We start from the raw sequence: 23,251 nt of genomic DNA, 5'->3' as shown, positions 1-23,251 counted from the left end.
AGCCTGGGCAACAAAACACGACTCTGTCAAAAAAAAAAAAAAGAACTTCCCAGTCACAGTACTTTAAGTGGATTATAGTTGTGCCAAAGATACTGATGCCCTCAGTTTTGGGGAATGATGCCTACAATTAGTACTAATTATTGCTACTAACACAGTACTAATATTATCTGGAATCACAAAGACTGAGAAGCATTGAATGCAAGACCAAAACATTGCTGGAACTTAAAGTTCCAGCAAGACAAGTTGGTTACCAAATAAATTTGTGTAAGGCCAATAGGCATTTAATAATCATTCACACTCATTGGTAATACAGAAAATAATGCAAGTTAAAACAAATAAAATTGGCTAAGATGTTTTTGGAGATGGTTTTACCCAGTCCTGGTAAGAGAACAGGAAACAAGTACCTTTTACATGATAGGGGGAATGCATCTGAGGGCAGTATGCTGCAAAGGCTTTACAAACATCTTTTGGTCCAAGAATTTTACCTATCTTTATTAAAAAGCAAAAAGGCAAAGAATCTATAGGTCCAGCAATAAGTGACTGATTACATATATGACGATGTAGCAAAAAAGGCTGCAAATACAACACATTAAGTGAAAAACACAGGCTACAAAACTGTACGTACCTGAGGCTACAAACTGGCAAGGCAACGAAGACTGAATCCAGCCCTCAGGTATGCTTTGAACCCCAGTGTGTTAACAATAAAAAGTGTGGCCCACATAAAAAATCAGAAGATTTCATATTAAACCCACATTCTCCTAAATAACTATAAGGTGTAGTAACACCAGGACACATCCTCCCAGAACCACAAAGGTCTGGGTTGACTGGCCCTGGACCGTCCTGCCACCTTCAGTGCTCGTGGTCCCTAACAGGCCTTCAACTCTCCCGGGCTGAGTAGCTTCACACCAGGCACCTGCTGGGTAATTTGAGCATGTTGACCTTCACAGGGTATTAACAGTCATTATCACTGGATGGTAAGATCTTGGTAGGCTTTTAGTCTTCTTTCCTTATATATGTTTCCAAAAGTTTTCTTCAATAAACATGTATTCCTTTTGTAGTAGGAAAAAACATGTTATTTTTTAAATTACCAAATCACAACTGTAATATTAATCACTTCATCTACCAAGATCAAAACAACTAAAGATAACAGATAATGACTGTGGTTTAAAACTAATTGAACTAAGAAGTAATGTAAGGTTACGATTACTGCAGGATTTCCCTCCCTTTGATACTAATTAAAACTCCAGATTGGACAGACAACAGCAGCATTTTACAAAACAGATCTTCCTCAAAGAGAACAGCTTCTATAGACAATGCAAAAGCCTGCTATTTTAAGGATTCATTCCCATATATTTAAGATTTCTTTCACTAAAAAAAGGAAACAAAATCTCTCCTATAGAAACCTATATTCATAACCTCAATTAATTTGTTTATAAAGCTAAATAATTCTTGATCTTTGTCTTACACTGCTATTTCATTTGATCAATAGTAATAATTTTATGGGGTTCTCTTTTCCTCAGAGAAACTCCGGAAAGTTTACACAAATTACCATTCATCTCAAACCATTCCTGAGACCTCACAAAGTAAACCATATTATCCTCATCACAAAGATAAAGCAGAAGGCTAGGTAGAAACGTCAACATCCATAGACAGCTGGAAGCCGAGTCAATGCAATGTTCCTCTCTATCCATCCTCCAATCCACTCCCACATGATACCCAGAAGGAGATTTTTAAACAAAAGCACATCATGGGACTCCCCTGCTTAAAACTTACATTAACTTCCTACTTCCCAGACATTCAGAGTCAAGTCCCAAGTGGGCCTCTCTCCTTCACTCCCCACCTGTCTCTCTTGCCCCCAGAACTTGCTCTGTACCAGCTCAGAGCCCTCGGGCCTCCAGGCTTGAAGGACCTCAAACACTCCTTGATTTAATAAACCAATAAATAACCCTTGCGTGTCTGCCAGGCAGCAGGCGCTGCTCTAGGGCCTGGGGCTAGCCCCCTGGACAACAGCGATACACTCCCTGCCCTCATGGAGCTAACATCCTGGTAACCCCGCTACCAAGTTTCTTCCTCCTGTAATCATTTAAAGAATATTAAAACAACAATTGTAATAACTGTATCTGAAGGGGTCTAAAAATAAGCAGTGCTACCTATAATACAGATCTATTCTCATTTAATGACTTTAATATTAGCTCTTTATATTAAGTGCAGGAAAGAGGAGAAATAAAGGCAAAGGGAACTACTATTCATTGAAATCTGCTATATACCAAGAATGGCACTCATTTTCTTGTCAATTTTTCAAGGTTTCTCTCATTACTAGCTATATAGGTTTTATTCATCAGTGGCCAAAATGCAATTCTCCAATTCTGCAAGACTGGGGCAGCTGAGTTTCAGATAACTTCAGAAATTGAAAGATAACTTGGTTTTAAAATCTACTATCTTATGTTCAGAGCGGAAATGAATTGATTATTGTAAAACACTGGATCCACAATGAACACTCCTATTATAGATAACACACTGGAATGATATATGTGTTTACACAACATTTTGTCTGTGTTAGAACAATAAAACCGGTCAGGAAATTTGCCTTGCAGAGAAGTAATTAACCCTGTACACACACACAGGCAAACAGACACACACACACAAAACGAATGGCTCCAATGGCATCTTGTTGCAGTGCTTTTATGGTAAAGAGTCAGCGTCCTTCTTAACTAGGTTGGTTAAAGCCTGACACTAAAAGCCAGCTGACCTTGTCCACGTCCATGAACTGTATCCATGTCTTGCAAATGCATGCCACCAGACACCAGAACGATTTGCAGACATAATGCAAGGAGGAACACATCAAATGCTCACCAGTGCAACAGAGGAGCAAGAGCATTGTCCTCCTGTATTAAAAAGAGGATGTTTAATTTTAACCACCAAGGGTAAAACTCTGACCACTTGCTGTGTTGCTATGACCTTGTTATTTTCTTTCTTTCTTTCTTTCTTTTTTTTTTTTCTGAGACAGAGTCTCGCTCTGTCGCCAAGGCTGGAGTGTAATGGTGCGATGTCAGCTCACTGAAATCTCCACCTCCTGGGTTCAAGCAGGGAATTGAAGCAATTCTCCTGCTTCAGCCTCCCAAGTAGCTGGGATTACACTTGTGCGCCACCACGCCCGCCTAATTTTTGTATTTTTTAGTAGAGATGGGGTTTCACCATGTTGGCCAGGCTGGTCTCAAACTCCTGACCTCATGATCCGCACACCTCGGCCTCTCAAAGTGCTGGGATTACAGGTGTGAGCCACCACGCCCGGCCAGACATTGTTATTTTCACATTCGAATTCACTTGAATTCAAAATTTTGCCACAGCCCTCAGCTCAACTCCTGGCTCCACCACTCAATGAAGGGCCAAACGCACTACCACATGACTCCAGCAGACCCCATACCACACAAAAACAATGACAGGTTTTGGTGACCAACTGAAAACTGAGCTAGGCAGCCAAACTCAGTCCAGAGAGCTGAAGCCAAAACAATTTCACCAATGTTCTCTCTGGGCAGTAAGCTAATAAAGCAAGCTACCTATCATTAATTCTACTAGAAAAACACCGAAAGAGCAGTGATGCATTAAAATAGATTAACTTGCTTAAAATTCACTTTCTTAGAGAGCTACGAACTTTAGGAACAAAACTGGAGTGACAGTCTACCATCACATGTATTAATAAAAATGTTTTGGTTTACTTTTCAGTGATCCCCCAGTGGATGATCTCTCTCTACACTGAGGCCTTCACATTCAGGAAGCAAACTTCCTTAGGCCACTTTCTAGCTCCAAAGTGGCCAACATTCACATTCAGGAAGTAAACTTCCTTAGGCCACTTTCTGTCTCCAAACTCGCCAACATGGAACTACCTGGGCACACACCCAGCTGTCTCCCTCATCACACTTCTGTACAGTCTTGCGTTTCTGTCTCCCTCATCACACTTCTGTACAGTCTTGCGTTTCTGTCTCCCTCATCACACTTCTGTACAGTCTTGCGTTTCTGTCTCCCTCATCACACTTCTGTACAGTCTTGCGTTTCTGTCTCCCTCATCACACTTCTGTACAGTCTTGCGTTTCTGTCTCCCTCATCACACTTCTGTACAGTCTTGCGTTTCTGTCTCCCTCATCACACTTCTGTACAGTCTTGCGTTTCTGTCTCCCTCATCACACTTCTGTACAGTCTTGCGTTTCTGTCTCCCTCATCACACTTCTGTACAGTCTTGCGTTTCTGTCTCCCTCATCACACTTCTGTACAGTCTTGCGTTTCTGTCTCCCTCATCACACTTCTGTACAGTCTTGCGTTTCTGTCTCCCTCATCACACTTCTGTACAGTCTTGCGTTTCTGTCTCCCTCATCACACTTCTGTACAGTCTTGCGTTTCTGTCTCCCTCATCACACTTCTGTACAGTCTTGCGTTTCTGTCTCCCTCATCACACTTCTGTACAGTCTTGCGTTTCTGTCTCCCTCATCACACTTCTGTACAGTCTTGCGTTTCTGTCTCCCTCATCACACTTCTGTACAGTCTTGCGTTTCTGTCTCCCTCATCACACTTCTGTACAGTCTTGCGTTTCTGTCTCCCTCATCACACTTCTGTACAGTCTTGCGTTTCTGTCTCCCTCATCACACTTCTGTACAGTCTTGCGTTTCTAACACAAGTCCACATCACAAGTGAACTGCCTTTTCAAATTTCACTAGTCTTCTCTAGCACTCTAATCCTGTTTTTCATGCAGGGGTACTTTAGGAAAACCACTACAGAGTAAAGGATAACAAGACTACTTTAAGGATGAATGCTGGACAGTTGATGAGGCTAATTTTTCTCTCTCTCCTCTTTCTTTCTCCTTCCTTCTCTTTCTCTTCCTCTCCTTTCTTTTCTCTCTCTCTTGCCCTGCCCTCCCCTTTCTTTTTTGACAAGATCTCACTATGTTGCCCAGTCTGGCGTGCTGTGGCATCTGCAGCCTCCAATTTCTGGGTACAAACAGTCCTCCCACCTCAGCCTCCCTAGTAGCTAGGACTACAGGTGGGCATCACCTCACTGGGCTACTTTTAAAAAAATTTTTTGTAGGGTCTTGCTATGTTGCCCTGGCCAGTCTGGAACTCCTGGGCTCAAGTAATGCTCCCACCTTGGCCTCTCAAGTATTGGGATTACAGGAGTGACCCACAGCACCGGTCCCAAAGCTAATTTCTGAGCTAACTTATGTGACCAACTCTTCAGTGAAAGGGATTCAAATTTGTGCCCCACCCAGTTTACACATTAGTACATGTCAGAGAACCTCTTAGTTACTCCACAACAGCAATCGAGAACGTAAAAAGTACCCAAACGCCTATAAAACATGTCTAGGAAACAGGCTAAGAGTTTTGGACTCTACAGTAAAAATCTGCTCAGCCACTTGCTGGCTCTCTAATTGCTGGTACCCTAGTTTCCAAGGCATCTGTAAGATGAGAGTTTTTTGTGAAGTGAGTTAATGTATATAAGATGCTGCAAAAGAACTTAATCGACATTAGCTATCACTATTACCCATGCACGAGATTTCTGAGTTTCCATATCACACTACTAAACACATTATACTAACAGTCCATTCTTCTTCCTAAAAGCAAAAATTCACTAGGTTTGTCACTGGTTAAGTCATTCCATAAAAGGGGGGAAGGTATAAGGGGCTGGGAGACTGGAAGTCTGATATACCATGGTAAGAGTATAAAATGATACAATCTTTCTAAATGACAAATTGGAAATACGGATTTAAAAAATCCTAAAACTTAGCATAGGCTTTGATCCTGCAAATTCCATTTGTAGAAATTTATCCTAATGAAAATAATCTCACAAGTACATTCAGAGACATATGCAGAAGGACAGTCACTGCAGGGTTATAAGTAACCGTGGAGGAAAAATAAACAAACTAATGTCTAATAAAAATAAATTGGCTAAACCACCAGAGATCCATGACTGGGTGTGGTGGCTCACGCCTGTGATCCCAGCACTTTGGGAGGCTGAGGCAGGTGGATCACCTGAGGTTAGGAGCATGAGACCAGCCTGGCCAACATGATGAAACCCCATCTCCACTAAAAATACAAACATTAGCCAGGCATGGTGGCAGGCATGTGTAATTCCAGTTAATCAGGAGGCTAAGGCAAGAGATTCATTTGAACCTGGGAAGCGGAGGTTGCAGTGAGCCAAGATTGAGCCACTATACTCCAGCCTGGGTGACAGACTGAGACTCCGTCTGAAAAAATAAAAATTTAAAAAAAAAACTACCATAGATCCATAAAACGGAATATTATTTGGTTACTAAAATTGTTATAATGCAATATAGATATAGGAAAAGACTTTCATGACAAGATGTTAAGCAAAAAAAAAGCAGGTTACAACCATATGTATAGCAAGATCCCATTTTTGTTACCAGAAATTGTATATGAATAGCCATATGCACACACACAAAAGGATTTGAAGAAATATGTATGCAGGTAGTAGACTTACAGGTATTTCATAGTTTTCTACTTTATACTTTTCTGTATTTCAATTTTTCTACCATAAAACAATTATCTTTTTAAATACAAAGAATATTAGTTGCTCATCATACACTATATTTTAACCTAAAAGAGATCAGGAGATTTAGTATTTATTTTCAAAACTTATAGTTATTAATACATATTTGATAGCTTATTAAATACTTTCAATGTTTAGTCTAGTCATTCAATTAAAAAAATTATACATAGTACCAAGGAGTTAGCAATAAACTTTTTTTTTTTCTTTTTTTTGAGACAGGGCCTTGCTCTGTCACCCAGGCTAGAGTGCAGTGGCACAATCATAGCTCACTGCAGCCTTGATCTCCTGGGTTCAAGTGATTCTCCCACCTCAGCCTCCGAAGTAGCTGGGACTATAGACGCACACCACCAAAGAAACTTCTTTTTTAAGCAACAGATTTCTACTTACTATCATAAAAGTCCAGTAGTACAATAATTAAATGGGTTAGCTTTTGAGTTTTAGGTATTTTTATACACCCCAATTCTTTATCATCACTGTAACTACCATTTATTAAGTGGATGTGTCTCAAAAACTTAGGTAAGCACTTAGAAGTATGTGAACTTTATTATTACTATTTCCATGTTCAGCTGAGAAATGAGGCATTGAGAGGTTAGATCAAACTCACTGACTATGTGTGGTCAAACACAATATTCTCCAGAGTTCGAGCTCTTAACTACATAATATCTATGGTGCCCTGTAGTGAACTCTTGAAAAGAAGGTGTAAAGGTCAAATTTTATTAGTATGAAAAGTGAAATTGGAAAACATAACAATTTTCTCTATTTGCTAGAAACCAATTTTTATAGCAGTATGTTGGACTTATGGTTTATAAAATGATATTTTGATATAAGACAATATACCAAATATAAGTTTGATATATGATTTACCACTACACTGTGACTTAAATTTACATTTTGACTCTTTAAGCAAATGCTTTGCTCTGAATCTTCTTTCTGGCTAATCACCTTGAGCACACTACGCCTGGGAAAGGCTCTCTCCTTTCTAAACTAACCAAACTTACAGAAGTCACTGGGGTATAGTGCTTGTGGCTCCTAATTTATAAAATCAGTGACTACTAAAAAAAATTTTTTTGTAATATGCTGGGCTTTAATATGCCACTAACTGATAGATTAATTTGACAAGTAACTTTTAAAAGATTGGCCTCGCTGCAATGTAGTTCACGTATTCACTCAACAAATGTTTAATTGAGTTCCTCCAGGCACTGTTTTAGGCCCTGGAGGTACAGGGGTGAACCAAAGCCTCTGCCTTCTGAAAGGTGTACGAAAGGTACAATTACGCAATCACGGTCAATTGTTTTTTATTAGCAGCCTAAGGGATAAAACTTAATCTGCTACTTGAAAAACTTTCTATCCACTTCAGGAGCTAGTCTCAGGAGATGCTCAGAGAGAAGGAAGCCAGTGGTTTCCAACTTCCCTATGCAGGAGAAATTCCTGGAGAATGCATTAAAAACACCAATTCCAGGGCCCCACCTCCAGCTGTCTGATTCTGAGGTAAGGTGACAGAAACCCGTATTTATTTTTACGTATTTATTTACTTACTTACTTTTTGGACACAGGCTCGCTCTCTCTGTTGCCCAGGCTAGAGTGCAGTAGGGCAATCATGGCTCACTGCAGCCTCCATCTCCTGGGCTCAAGCGAACCAGATCCTCCCACCTCAGCCTCTAGAAAAGCTGGGAATATAGGCACAAGTCACTAAGCCCAGAATATTAAAAATAATTTTTTTTTAGAGACAAGGTTTCCCTACGTTGCCCAAGCTGGTCTCAAATTCCTGGGCCCAAGCTATTCCTACTTCAGCCTCCCAAAGTGTTGGGATTACAAGTTTGATCCACCATGCCCAAAACCTATATTTTTAACAAGTGCCTCCATTAATGCTGATGTAAGTGATCTGAGGTCCACTCTTTAAGAAACCCAACCAGTAAGTGGAGCCATTCAGGAGGAAGTGATCATTCAGAAGGGAACAGCTCTATGGCAGAAGAATTTGAGGTGCATAATATAATCCCAACTCTCGTGTCATCAATTCTCTACAACTCACAAATTTTAGCAAATTAAAAAGATGATTTGGAGTAGAGGAATTTGGACGAAGCATGGTGGCTCATTCCTCTAATCCTAGCTCTTTGGGAGGCTGCCTAGGTGGGAGAATCGTTTAAGGTAGGTGTTTTAGACCAGCCTGAGCAACACAGAGAGACCCTGTCTCTAGAAAAAATTTTAAAATTAGCTGGGCATGGTGGTGTGCATCTGTGGTCCCAGATACTCTGGAAGCTGGGGTGGGAAGATCACTGGAGCCCAGGAGGTCGAGGCTGCAGTATGCCAAGATTGCGCCACTGCACTCCAGCCTGTGACATAGCCAGACCCTGCCTCAAGAAAAAAAAAAAGGAAAGGAATTTACCAGCAAGCTCCTCCTTAATCTCTTACAGGAGGCTTGATAGTTTGTCCCAGTCTAGGCACTTGGGGAAAAGATAAACTTGAGCAGAGGTTCTACTACCAATATTGAAGATAAGCTTTAGGGAAAAGAAAATTGCTAGTCGACTGCCAAAAAAAAAAAAAAATGCTAACAGCGACAAACATTTCACAGAACTAACTTGCTACCACTCATTTTATGCCCTATTTCACAATGCTTAGTATCTGTGCAATCCGCAGGGTTCCAAAGTACATTAAAAATTTGTTCATTTCCTCTCTTACTCAGGCAGAATAATAAAAGAGTTTTGTGACGGTACCATGCGCCGTAGCAATTTCAATAGAAGCATTCCTAGATAAAGAAATACCATTTTTTTAAAAAAAGATCATACTATCAGAAATGATCTCCACTGGACTACTTAAAGGTGTCTGAAATAATTTTAACACCATCATCAAATTAGGGTCCCTCACTTCTTAATTTATATGACTTAAAAGTCCCTGGATTCTTTACAAACCCATCTGCACTGAGGATTTTTCTTTCATATGTATGTATTTTTCAACGTTTTTACTTACAAGGGAACTCCCATCAAAATAACGTTTCAAGCACACCAGTAAAAGAAATTTTAAACAGAAACATATTTTGTTCTCAGAGATAAACTAAGAAACAATAACTATGAAGGATGTTTAAGCTTCTGCACTCTCAACCTTAAAGTCATCTAAAAATAAAGGTATCCCAACAAATACATTCCTCCTATTCATATTTTGGGGGTTTAGAGTGGCACCATGCAAACCAGCTGGCCTGCTGGGTCCTGGCCCCAGTTCCTGCCCTCACATCCTGTCCACTACATAATCCATGAGCTCTCTGTGCCTTTCTCTTCATCCGTTCCACGGGATTAGCAAAACTGCCTCCCCGCTGACAGAACTGAGAATTTCTAGAGGCATTTGTTTGTATGGGATTTGCTGTTATTATCTACCCTTTTCATTGGCCTTGCCTTTATTATCTGTACGTTTTGATCAAGAGGAGCAGCAGGAGAAGAATGCCAACAGACAAGCACAAAGAAACGCATCTGGCCGGAGCCTGCATGTATCTAAATTTCCAGGTTGCTGCTGCCCTCAGAATAGCACTGATGATGGCAAAGTTCTAGAGGAAACTTTCATATTGAAGAGGCTATAAAAATCTCTATAGCCTCCAACTCCACAGAGAAGCCGCTAATCTATTTCTTCCAAAGCAAAGCCTTCTTGAGTCTGAATCACAACAAAAGATTGCCCATAGGAAATGTAATCTCCGAAGTTGTTTTCTAATCCCAAGGCAAGCAGAAGCGCAGGAAGGTGCGGCCGATTCCTCGCCGGTTTCCTTTTTTTGGGAATTCGGATTGCATTCGTGCAAGCAAGGGACTGCAATTGTGTCTTGGGTCCACACCACAAAACCGTGTCGGTGCGTAAGAAGGGAAGGGACGCGGCGGACCCGGGGACGCGCTCACAGGGCGCGGAAGCCGCTCTCCTTTAAATGCCTTCAGGGGCGGCCCCGCGGGGCGCCCTGGGGCCGCACGGCATTGCCTGCCCTTCACTGACCCAGGATTCTGCAGGCTTGCGAGCGAGGGGCCGAGGAAGGAGCCGGGGCTCCAGGCAGAGGCGGCGCCGCTCCCGCCAACGCGGGTTCCCGGGAGGCCGGCGGGAGGCGAGACCGGGCCGCCCCTCGCCGGCGGCCGAGGGCAGCGAGGTCAGCCCGGGAAGGAGCGGCCGCCCGGGGTCCCCGCGAGAGGAGGGAGCCCGCTCGGCGGCGGGGCCGCGGCGCCCATTCATCCCCACGCCCGTCCCGCGGCCGCCACCCCACGGCCCACCGCGGCCCCCGGCCTCCCAGTGCGGGTCCGCCCGCCACTCCGCCGCCGCCCCCGAGGACGGGAAGGACAAGGCAGAGGGGCAGCCGCTGCCGTCTCTCGGGCGCGCGGCGAGGGGCTAAGGGCGGCCGGGGAGACAAGCGCCGGGCGCGGGACGGATGCCCCGGGCAGCCATCGCGCCGACCCCCGCGCCGACCCCCGCCCCCGCCGCAGCCGCCCGTGGTCCAGGCCGCCGCCGTGCAGCCCTCTCCTCACCTCATCTCCGGGCGGGTCCGCGCTGCCGCCCCAGGGACAAATCAGTGCCGCTCACGCGCCGCGGGGAGGGACGCAGGAGCCGCAGCCCCGCACACCATCCCCGCCCGCCTCTCTGTCCGTCCCGGAGCCCGCTCGGGATTCTTCCTCGCGAGCCGCCGTACTACGGAGCAACCAAGCTGCGCTCCCTCCCCTGGCGCCTCCACTCTTCTCTACCTCCTTCGCTCCCTCCCTCGCTCCCTCGCTCCCGCCTATCTCCTCATCTCCCTCCGCTGCCTCCCCCGCCCCCCATCCACCATCCATCTCCGCCCATAAGTGGGTGGGGAAACCGCCTGCCAATTGGAAGAAGGGGCCCGCACCTTCTCACCACCCCCTACCGCTGGCCCCGCCCACCGTGCGAACCCAAAGAGGGTGAGCCAAAGAAATGTAAGACAACAGAGTGACAAGCCGAATGAGCCAATCAGCAGGGGCTGTGTGGGGGCAGGATTAGCACTCTCCCCCTCCTCCCCACGTAGGCGTAACAGGAGATTTATGGTCTGAGGTTGCCTATCGTGGTTTATGGAGATTTTGTTGCACGATTTCGGTGCATCTGCTCGTTGACGTGCGAGACACTAGATAGGATGCACTTAATTGACTTAATTATTGGAGGTTTTAAAGGAGAGAATAATGTGGAAAGGAAAAAAGAGAAGAAGCACAACCCAAAGGGGTTGGCCGGGCCTATGGTTGGAATGAGGAAGGGTGTGGTCTTCGGCTAAAATTTGCATAAAACGGAACCCATCCGGGCGATTCCAACTTCGCCCATTTATTGGTAGTCCTTGGGGCGGTGCCTCGCCTCTTTCTCCGCCCCCGAGCGGAACATGACGGGAGATGTAGTTCCGAGACCGGTTGCCATGGCGTTCTGGACAACCTCGCGAGTCCGACCCCGCCCTTCAGGAGTGACGAGCGGCCTGACCAATGGGAGCAGGGGGCGGGCTCTCTGCCGAAGGACTGGAAGGTGGCGGTGGTGAAGGTACAGGCCGTTGGGGCGGCTCAGAGGCAGGTGAGCCCCGGGAAACGCGTCCTGTGTTTTGGGAAACGGGCCTTTAAGCGAAAGGTGGAGAGATGCCCCACGGAACCGTGCAGCCCTGGGGAGGATGGTGGTTCGCGTCGAATCCTAACCTGGGACTTGTTCGGGCCCAGGCCTAGCTTAGCTGAGGCCGCTGAGGGGTGGGTAAGACTAGATTTGAGGGACAGTTTCCTGGACCTTGACGGGTTTTGATTGTAGGTCTTATCTCAGTTTGCATCTCCCTCTACTTTTATGGAGGCAGAGGTCTGGGAGTGCCCTTCCACTTAATCTCCCAGGTTGGGTTTTTCTCCTCTGCTTCTTGTTCCTAGAATTTGAGTGTCTTTTTCTTTCTCTGTTACTTCTTCTCAGCCACTTCTTTCTTCCTCATCACTTTGCTGTTTTCGGAAAGCAGTTAGTAGTTATTCGCTGTATGTGGCTTTTGAGCCAGATCGGCCCTCTTCATTATGCTAAACAGCGGAATCATCTGGAGCGAGATGTAAGCATCGCCTTGGGATAGGTCTGGGTCGGGGCCGAACATCTGCGTTTCTAAGAAGCTCCCAGGTGCTGCTGTCCACGTTATGAGTAGAAAGGTTTTACCTGAACTCTGTCCAGTACAAATATAATGCGAGTCCCTTATGTCATTTTAATTTTGGGGTAGCTACATTTAAAAAGTGAAAAGAAACACGTGAAATTAATTTTAATTATATGTTTCATTTAGCCTAGTATATCTGAGACATTATCATTTCAACGCTTAATCAAATATTTAAAAATTGAGATTTTACGTTCTTTTCTTCGTATTAAATCTTCAAAATTAAATTAAAAAATTAATTCTTCAAAATTAAATCTTCAAAATCTGATGTGTATTTTCCACTTAACAGCGCATCTCAATTCCGACTAGACACAGTTGGAGTGCTCAATAGCCACCTGTGCTAGTGGCTGCTACAGTAGCCTACTGCAGAAACTAAAAGGTGTGAAAAATAAGGTTGCATTGACCAAACCCTTTGCAACTCTATGAGATGGGATTCAGAACTACTTTAGAGATTCTCTGTAATTGAGATGTGCCCAATTTACAGAAATAATAGTCAAAATAGCCAACATTTCTGAAAGTATGATGTTGCGCTGAGTGCTTTGCAGGTATTATTTAATCCTTATGGCAACCCTTTGAGATAACTGCTATTATTATCTAAGATATGGGATCTCAGGCCCAGAAAGTTTAAAATTAAGTAGCCCAAAGTCATACCGCTAATAAGTAGGAAAGCCAGGATTCAAACTCGGGTCAGTTATGACTTCTAAATCAGATCCCGCAGCCACTGCAGTGTATAATTACTACCTTTTATCACTAATTTCCCTTATCGATGCCTCTGTTCCAGCTTACAGCAGGGGATAAGACGTTTAGATTTGAAAGTGAGGTAGTTCCCCATACAAGATCAAGCTGCCAGCCTTGTGCAATGAAATACTTCTAAGATTAACTATGCTCTTTTTGTAGACCCAATGAACTACATTGAGCTCAGGAGAGTTTTATGAGCAGAAGAGCAAAAATACACATACTGGCCGAGCGTGGTGGCTCACGCCTGTAATCCCAGCACTTTGGGAGGCCTAGGTGGGTGGATCACTTGAGGCCAGGAGTTCGAGACCAGCCTGGCCAACATGGTGAAACCCCGTGTCTACTAAAAATACAGAAATTAGCCGGGCATGGTGGTGCACGCCTGTAATTCCAGCTACTCAGGAGGCTGAGGCAGGAGAATTGCTTGAACCCGGGAGGCGGAGGTTACAGTGAGCCAAGATCACGACCACCACACTCCAGCCTGGGCAACAGAGTGAGACCCTGTCTCAAAAAAAAAAAAATACACATCTATATATGCTAAAATATGGTATTTTACAAAAAAAAAAAGTCTTCCATTTTATGCATAATAAAGACATGAAATTATTTTCTCTTGATTTTTGAATTAGTAAATATTTAATCAAAATTACAATTCATATTTTTCATTTGAAGCAAGAAGTGGTTTCTCTACAATCCTCTAGTGAACTGGAAAATTAAGCATTTACAAACTTCAATAATGTTAGTAGGTGGAAAAGAAAGTCAGTTAAATGGATTGGAGGGGAGCGAGTAACTGTGGTGTGGTAGAGTTTCGGGAGGATCCCTCAATTAGTCATTCTCATCACCAGAGGCCTCCACCTGCATTGTCCCAGAGTCACATAATTAAGCCAGCTTATAAAGGGAAGACTCATTCATCACACCGTTCGCTCCCTTGTTCCCAAGTAGTACAATATAGGAAAATAAGATGCTCATTCACAAATATAAATGAAAGTTAAGTTTCTGTTGTTCTGGATCATATTATATTAAATAGCCCTACATTGAATAGTAACTGGATCAGAGATTTTCAGATCTTTGGGATAATGACCATCCCACGTCTCCAACCCCCCAGAGATATGGGTGGGGAGTTGGTCATGTAAGAAACCCTAGACTCTTAAGTGAAAATGCCATCTGAAAATCAACAGGTAATAAAATAAATCCCTCATGGAGGTGGGGAGGTCATCAAAAATTCTTTTGAGATCCAAAAGAGTTCTTTGTTGAGAGCCACTGCAGGCAAAAAAGAAACAATTTTCCTTTTCTGCTCCTTTATCTATCTTTAGATCTCAAGTTGCATAAGATGTAGAGATTATGCCACACGTATAAATTCAATCGAATATGCCTTGATAATATTTATCAAGATTGTCACAATTAGAAGAGAACTAAATGGTCATTTGATCCACCTGTCCCACTCAATTGACTCTGGAATCTGCTTTATGAAGCCCGTGTAATATGTAACCATCCTCTGTTTCAGTCCCTCTAGTGATAGGGACCATCTAATGTTACGCATTTTCCATTTAGTTTTAAGTTATAATGCCTAAAGTTCTTATATTATCAGCTGGAATTGCTTTACAAGGTTTAGCCAGATATAAGCCACTGTCACAATATCTCCTGTGCCCATCTTATGTAATAACAGGCACAAAAGAGCACTGCAGTTGTGCACAGCAAAACACCCAAAACACCTGTGGACTCATTGCTAGTGCAAAGTGTCCTTTGAATATACATATTTCTAGAGACTGTTGACTATACCATGTAGAGATATCCTCAACTGTTATAACCATGCATTCACTACCCTCTTTAAGAAGCAGGCCAGGTGCGGTGGCTCACGCCTGTAATCCCAGCACTTTGGGAAGCCGAGGTGGGTGGATCACGAGGTCAGGAGTTCGAGACCAGCCTGGCCAACATGGTGAAACCCCATCTCTACTAAAGATACAAAAAAATTAGCTGGGTGTGGTAGCGTGCGCCTGTAATCCCAGCTACTCGGGAGGCTGGGGCAGGAGAATCACTTGAAGCCGGGAGGCGGAGGTTGCAGTGAGCCAAGATTATGCAGCTGCACTCCAGCCTGGGTGACAGAGCAAAACTCCGTATCAAAAAAAAAAAAAAAAAAAAGCAGACCTGACCCGTTAGGACTACCATCCTCCACACCCTGCAGAATATATTTGAGCCAAACCTCCAGCTAGTTGCTTTGATTATGGTGACTATATTCTTTTTAATCAAATATTTGGGCATATTTCTTTTTCCAATGTGTGGATATGTACAAAAAGTCTCACAGATTAATGTGAACATTGTTAAAATTTAACATTAATTCACCTTTTCCCAAATGATCAAAATATAACTGAAGATTTCCCCCTAACAATCCAGCTAGTATTATAATGCTATGCACAGGTCCCAACGATGGATGGGTAATAGGGTATTGGATACTGCCCGAGAGAGCCTGGCATGGTGACCAGGTTGAGCATACAGGGCCACATTTCAGAGTTGACTTCATCTGTTTTTCTCTTGTCTAGCTGTTTATATGTGTGTGTGTGTATATATATATATGTTTTTCTCTTGTGTAGCTGTTTATATATATCTTTGCTTTCCTTAAAAATGAAGGTAGGTTAGAAACATTATAACCGAACTCTGAACCTGGAGTGGCCATAGTATTATAAAGTTTGTGTTGGGGAATAATAAAAATTTGAGCATGTAAGAAGAGGAGTTTGGACTTTCAGGAATTAAATTAACCATAGGGGAATAGATGAGTTGAATGAGGGAGAGTATTGAAAGCATTTGGCAGCCTATCGCCACAGCCCAAGCCCCAGGCATTGAGGTGTTCGCACATCACCAGTGTGAAGGTGATGGGATGGATCTAAGGTACTCTTTTTTTTTTTTGAGACAGAGTCTCTCGCTCTGTCGCCCAGGCTGGAGTGCAGTGGCGCGATCTCGGCTCACTGCAAGCTCCGCCTTTCGGATTCATGCCATTCTCCCTTCTCAGCCTCCCAAGTAGCTGGGACTACAGGCACCCGCCACCACGCCCGGCTAATTTTTTGTATTTTTAGTAGAGACGGGGTTTCACCGTGTTAGCCAGGATAGTCTCCATCTCCTGACTTTGTGATCCGCCCGCCTCGGCCTCCGAAAATGCTGGGATTACAGGCGTGAGCCACCGCGCCCAGCGATCTAAGTTATTCTTGATGACTAGAGAGTACAGCAAAATCTTGTTTGGGGGAAAGATGAGTCCAGCTTTGTGTCTGTTAAATTTGAAGTTGGTCTGATGCTCAAAACACTTTTGGCCTGAAAGTGTAGGTAAGGAATGATTTGTAGAGGTTTTATTTACAATTAAGAATAGATGAGTTTTATACAAAAAATTAGCCGGGCGCAGTGGCGGGCGCCTGTAGTCCCAGCTACTCGGGAAGCTGAAACAGGAGAATGGCGTGAACCCCGGAGGCGGAGCTTGCAGTGAGCCGAGATCGCACCACTGCACTCTAGCCTGGGCGACAGAGTGAAACTGTCTAAAAAGAAAAAAGAATAGATGAGCTTCTTGGGGGATTGAGTGTAACAGAGGAGCAAGTGGAGTTCATGTTGCTATTATAAGAAGGATGAAACCATTTGAAACTACTTCCCATTGATTTTTTAGAAATCCCTTAACAGATCAGTATTTTTATTAACTACTTTCTTGAAGTGTTTGTAGTCAAGTGTTTAATTTATGCAAAGTTCTCGTTCTGCTTTTGCTAAAAATTATTCTAAATTGGTATTATCTTCTTAATTTTTGTTTCTCCAGATTTTTTAGTAAGTTTACTGTATGGCCAATATAAAAATTTATAGTATTACTAACATAATCCTCAGTTTGTGGATTAATTCAAACATTTTGAAATTCTGATATACCTGTAAAAGTATAAAAATTCTATGCTTTTCACAGGCTATATCAGCCTACATTTTTAAACAGGTTTATTGTAATTAAAAAGTTTTGTATGTTTAAGAGAGAGGGTTTCACTCTGTTGTCCAGGCTGGAGTGCAGTGTTGATTATAGCTCAAAGCAGCCTCCAATGCCTAGATAGAACTACAGGTGAGCACCACTACGCCAGGCTTATTTATTTATTTATTGTATTTTAAGAGACAGGGCCTTGCTTTGTTGCCCAGGCTGTGGAACTCCTGGGCTGAAGCAGTCCTCCTACCCCAGCCTCCTCCCAAATTCTTGGGATGACAGGTGTGAGCCACCACTCTGGGCAAAAAGTTTTTTTTTTTTTTTTTTTTTTTTTTTTTTTTTTTTTGAGACGGAGTCTCGCTCTGTCGCCCAGGCTGGAGTGCAGTGGCGCGATCTCGGCTCACTGCAAGCTCCGCCTCCCGGGTTCACGCCATTCTCCTGCCTCAGCCTCCCGAGTAGCTGGGACTACAGGCGCCCACTACCACGCCCGGCTAATTTTTTGTATTTTTAGTAGAGACGGGGTTTCACCGTGTTAGCCAGGATGGTCTCGATCTCCTGACCTCGTGATCCGCCCGCCTCGGCCTCCCAAAGTGCTGGGATTACAGGCGAAAAAGTTTTATATCATACTTTTTTGGTATAGTAAAATTTATAGTAGAACTTATAATTTTGAAGTTACATGACTTTTCTTAGAAATGTCATATTATATATTTTGTTTTATTTATTTGTTCATTTATTTATTTTTGAGACAAAGTCTCGCTGTGTTGCCAGGCTGGAGTGCAGTGGCGCGATCTCAGCTCACTGCAACCTCTGCCTCCCAGATTCAAGCGATTCTCCTGCCTCAGCCTCCCGAGTAGCTGGGACTACAGGCATACGCCACCACGCCCAGCTAATTTTTGTATTTTTAGTAGAGACAGGATTTCACCATCTTGGCCAGGATGGTCTGTATCTATTGACCTCATGATCCACCCGCCTCGGTCTCCCAAAGTTCTGGTTACAGGCGTGAGCCACCATGCCCGGCCTATATATTTTAATTTATATTTTTATTTTATAAAATGTTTAATACTTTTATGGCCGGGCGCGGTGGCTCACGCCTATGATCCCAGCACTTTGGGAGGCCGAGGCAGGCGGATCACAAGGTCAGGAGATCAAGACCATCCTGGCTAACACGGTGAAACCCCGTCTGTACTAAAAAATACAAAAAAATTTTAGCCAGGTGTGGTGGTGGGCGCCTGTAGTCCCAGCTACTCCGGAGTCGGAGGCAGGAGAATGGCGTGAACCCAGGAGGCGGAGCTTGCAGTGAGCGGAGATGGCGCCACTGCACTCCAGCCTGGGCGACAGAGCGAGACTCCGTCTCAAAAAAAAAAAAAAAAAAAAAGTTTAATACTTTTATGTCCTATGTGCAAATGTATTTTAAGTCAATACAAATTTTATTAAATAACATGAGACTTGGCAGAGTGTGAGACAAAAAACAAAAAATAAAATGAAATAAAATTTTGTTACGTAATAGACTGTTTTATTTAATCTGCCTAGGAAACCATGTGGGCCTTGAATACCATCCATTCTACCATTTTCCTAGTACTAGGAACTCAGTATTCTTTTTTTGGGCTTTCAAGACAAATATTTCCTCAGTTTTCTTCTGGCTACTTTTGTAAAAACACCTCTCTTTCTTTACTTTGTAACTTTAAGGATATTTTTGTTCCCATACAATTCTCAATTGGACCAACTGAACATTACTTTTTTCCACCAACCAGGGCAATTTTCACCTAATTTAGAGAAACTATTTAGGATGATGTGATTTAAAATATTGCCATTATTATATATATATATATTTTGTTGTTGTTGTTGTTTGTTTGTTTTAAGGGATACTAGGGGTACAAACAAGCAGTTATCTTCCAGGGTCTTTGAAATTGGGGCACAGTCTAAGGTCCATGTGACTGCTTATCTGGGAGACATGCCATATATTTCAAGATTCAATGGGCAGAGAAAACAGTAGCTTCCAGTATCACAAAGCAAGACGGTTTGAAATCAAGGCATTGATACGTAATTGTTCCACTTCTCAAAAAGGCAATTCTAGTAACTCCAGACTGAGTAGGAACAGAGTTTTTTTTTTTATTTATTTAATAATAATGGATATATTTCCCAGGCAATGGTTGGGAAAGCCCGCTAGTTAGTAAATAAATAAAGCAAGCTTTCGTTAGTGTGTAATGAAATCGGGAAGCATGGAACAAATGGAGTGAGTGTCACTGGGGATGATTCCAGAGAGGGGGTAGAACTTGAACTTTATTTACTTAGCAGAATCTAAATTACAGCATTCTGTCAGAGAACAGGCCATGCCTAGAAGCTCTGAGATGGGGTAACCATATGATGTAAAGTCATACTAACTAGATAGAGGGTATGTGCTTGGACATTGTGGAAGCAGTAAGGTAGAGTAGGGAGAGAGAGTATGCATTTTAGAGAGCCTTCAAAGGAGGTTAGATTTAATGCTGGAGGGAATACGTAAATGTTGTATCCATGCTTAGGTTCTCCCCAGCCCCCAAACAAAAACATTGACACAAAGACCTTCTGCAACCAAAGCGTTAGAATTAATCATTTAACCTAGCTTAATCCTGCTTTTATATACTTCATTGATACATGCTACATACATAATTTCTATATATATCTTGAATGTGTATTCATTTCTGTTAATTCCAGCGTTTGATTATCACGTCCGAGAAACCAACAACCATTGCTCAACTACACTCTGTAAAAACTCTTTACGTATTTGGATCCAAGTAGATCCACTAACATTCAACACAGAGGGCTGGCTTTATGGACATATGGCCTATGCAGTCTCATTGACCTCAGATTCAGAAGAGACTTTTGCTTGATTTCATGCTCTGCTATCTTGAAATTCTAATAATTTCTAGACAAGGCTTCCCACATTTCCATTTTGCGCTAGGCTCTGCAAATTATGTAGCCAGAACTATCAATAGGTACTTAATTATTATCTTAAAAGTATTCCACTTTAGGCCGGGTGCGGTGGCTCATGCCTGTAATCCCAGCACTTCGGGAGGCCGAGGCAGACGGATCACAAGGTGAGGAGATCAAGACCATCTTGGCCAACATGGTGAAACCCCCTCTCTACTAAAAATACAAAAACTAGCCAAGTGTGGTGGCACGTGCCTATAGTCCCAACTACTCGGGTGGCTGAGGCAGGAGAATCGCTTGAACCTGGGAGATGGAGGTTGCATTGAGCCGAGACTGCGCCCTCCAGCCTGGCGACAGAGCAAGACTCTGTTGCAAAAAAAAGAAAAAAAAAAAGTATTCAACTTTAATTGATATATCTAATGTTAGCAGCTCAGTAGGAAACCATTAAAAGCCATGGTTAGGAGTAATGACTTTGGAAGAAGTAGCACCTAGTTTATATCCCAGTTCTGGCCCAGCTGGTGCTATGAGACACCAGCTACGTGCTTTAAGCTAAGACTCACTTTCCTCATTCATAGAATAAATGAAATAATAGTATTCTCACCAAAAAGTATATACAAGAATGTTTTTAACAGAACAATTCATAAGAGCCCCAAACTGGAAACAATTCAAGTGTCTGTCTATAGTGGAATGGATAAATAGCAATTTGTTTATACAGTGGAGTACTATGTAGCAATACGAATGAATGGAATACAACTACAAGTAACAACATGAGTGAGACTCACAAACCTAATATAGAAAGAAAGAAAACAGACATTAAAGAGTATAATTTTATTTATATAAAGTTCAAAAGCAGACAAAACTAATCTGTGCTGTTAAAATTTAGGATATTGGGTCTCCTTAGGAGGAGAAGGGGACACAGGGAACTTCTGGAGGTGTACGATGATGAGTCTCCTGCCATGATGTGGGCATATTCACACTGTAAAATTCAACAAGTTATGCGCTTCAAGGATTTGTGTACTTTTCTATATTTTATACTTCTGTAAAATTTGCATAAAAAATAGTCTTACCACATAATTACTCTGAAAATTAAAGAAACAATTGTGGAATCTTTAGAGATACCTCAAGAAGTTCACAGAGCCGGGCGCGGTGACTCATGCCTGTAATCCCAGCACTTTGGGAGGCCGAGGCGGGTGGATCACCTGAGATCAGGAGTTCGAGACCAGCCTGGCCAACGTGGTGAAACCCCATCTGTACTAAAAATACAAAATTTAGTCAGGCATGGTGGCGCGTGCCTGTAATCCCAGCTACTACGGGGGCTGAGGCAGGAGGATCGCTTGAACCTGGGAAACGGAGGTTGCAGTGAGCCAAGATCGTGCCACTACACTCCAGCCTGGGCAATAGGGCGAGACTCCATCTAAAAAAAAAATAAATAAGTTCACAGAATATAAGTTTATTTATTTTATTTTATTATTTTTTTGAGACAGAGTTTCGCTCTTGTTGCCCAGGCTGAAGTGCAATGGCGCGATCTCGGCTCACCGCAACCTCTGCCTCCCAGGTTTAAGCGGTTCTCCTGTCTCAGCCTCCTGAGTAGCTAGGGATTACAGGCACGCACCGCCACACCTGGCTAATTTTTTTTTTTAGTAGAGATGGGGTTTCTCCATGTCGGTCAGGCTGATCTCGAACTCCTGACCTCAGATGATCTGCCCGCCTTGGCCTCCCAAAGTGCTGGGATTACAGGCGTGAGCCACTGTGCCCGGCTATAAGTTTAAATACTTCCATTAAATGGTTTATAGACTGATAGAGAAGAATTAGGGCCACAATTTTCAACCAGTGTCTTGGCTGTTCACTTTCTCCTTTTTAATGATCTTTAAGACTTTGAAAGCCTTTCATAAACGGTAATTAAAGGAAAATTTAATAAAAGGTAAATAAAATTGAGTTTCTCTGGCCATCATAAGGCTTCTTTTAAGTAATCTTTTTTATTGTATAGGAAAGTAAAATGAAGCATGTTTGCCTTTGTAGTAAAAGGTTGAACTGTAAACCCATTCTCAGTAAGACAGGTGCCCAGAGAGTGTTGCATATTCTCTTATTTGATCACTTTGTGAAAGATTTTTTAAATTTACTTATTTGAAAACTACATTTGTAGTTGTCGTTTTATCCTTTGCCAGCATTGTTTTTCCATTTTTGCTTACATTTAGTCTGGAAGACTTGTTATTTTATTTCATTTATATATATTTATTTTTAGGTGACTATGAAAGGCTTATATTTCCAACAGAGTTCCACAGATGAAGAAATAACATTTGTATTTCAAGAAAAGGTAAGAAAAAATGTTTAATCATTAAAGTAGTTAGTGTATTTTTATCTGCAATAAACCCACTTTTAAATGACGTTATTTTCAGTGAGACTTAATGAACAAAATTACTTAAATGAAACTCCTCAAATTACAGTACTTTCCTTTAAATTTTATGTGAAAATGGTGGTTCATATAGTAGTTTAACTATTTTTTAAGTTTTATTTTGTTTTTAATTGGCACATAATTGTACATATTTATGGGGTACCCTGTGATGTTTTGATTCATGTATAAATTATGTAATGATCAAATCAGGGTAATTAGCATATCTATCAGTAAAATACTTGCCATTTTGTTGTGTCATTTAAAATCCTCTCTTCTAGCTATTTTGAAATATGCAATATGTTGTTAACTATAGTCACCTTGCTGTACAATAGAACACCAGAACCTATTCCTTCCATCTACCTGTAACTTTGTACCTGTTGACCAACCTCTGTCCCCAGCTCCCACCCCTTTAATCTCCCCAGCCTCTAATAACCATTATTGGACTCTATACGTCTATGCAATCAACTTTCTTAGATTCCATATTTGAGTGAGATCATGTAATATTTGTCATTCTGTGCTTAGCTTATTTCACTTAACACAGCGTTCTCAAGATTCATCCATATTTTCACAAATGACAGGATTTTACTCTTTTTATGGCTGAATAGTATTCTGTTGTGTA

General features: G+C 42.4%; 2 protein-coding genes across 13 annotated transcripts in view; one reads left to right on the top strand and one right to left on the bottom strand.

Annotated features, from left to right (window-relative positions):
* The window catches only part of ITSN1 (intersectin 1), a 257,613-nt gene extending 246,186 nt beyond the window's left edge, over nt 1-11,427 (bottom strand). For all 9 annotated transcript variants that reach the window (XM_034947835.3, XM_034947836.3, XM_008977693.5 and 6 more), the window contains exon 1: nt 11,040-11,427. The gene's annotated coding sequence lies outside the window, so the exon portion shown is untranslated. The remainder of the gene's footprint in view (nt 1-11,039) is intronic.
* A 513-nt stretch (nt 11,428-11,940) lies between these two features.
* Nucleotides 11,941-23,251, top strand: part of CRYZL1 (crystallin zeta like 1) — a 52,449-nt gene continuing 41,138 nt past the window's right edge. For 3 of the 4 annotated variants that reach the window (XR_010111092.1, XM_055105259.2, XM_034947933.3), the window contains exons 1-2: nt 12,456-12,577; nt 22,483-22,554. Coding sequence is in view for 3 of the 4 variants with exons in the window: in XM_055105259.2 (XP_054961234.2) it covers nt 12,512-12,577; nt 22,483-22,554 (138 nt within the window). In the remaining variant the exon portion in view is untranslated. Of the gene's footprint in view, nt 12,076-12,455; nt 12,578-22,482; nt 22,555-23,251 lie in introns of those variants that run through there. The other variant, XM_003823979.5, reaches the window with a different exon arrangement.

Source organism: Pan paniscus, chromosome 22 (genome assembly GCF_029289425.2).
Source record: "Pan paniscus chromosome 22, NHGRI_mPanPan1-v2.0_pri, whole genome shotgun sequence".
Taxonomy (NCBI): domain Eukaryota; kingdom Metazoa; phylum Chordata; class Mammalia; order Primates; family Hominidae; genus Pan; species Pan paniscus.
Note: the sequence above shows the minus strand (reverse complement) of the source record. Positions and strands in the feature narration are given on the sequence as shown.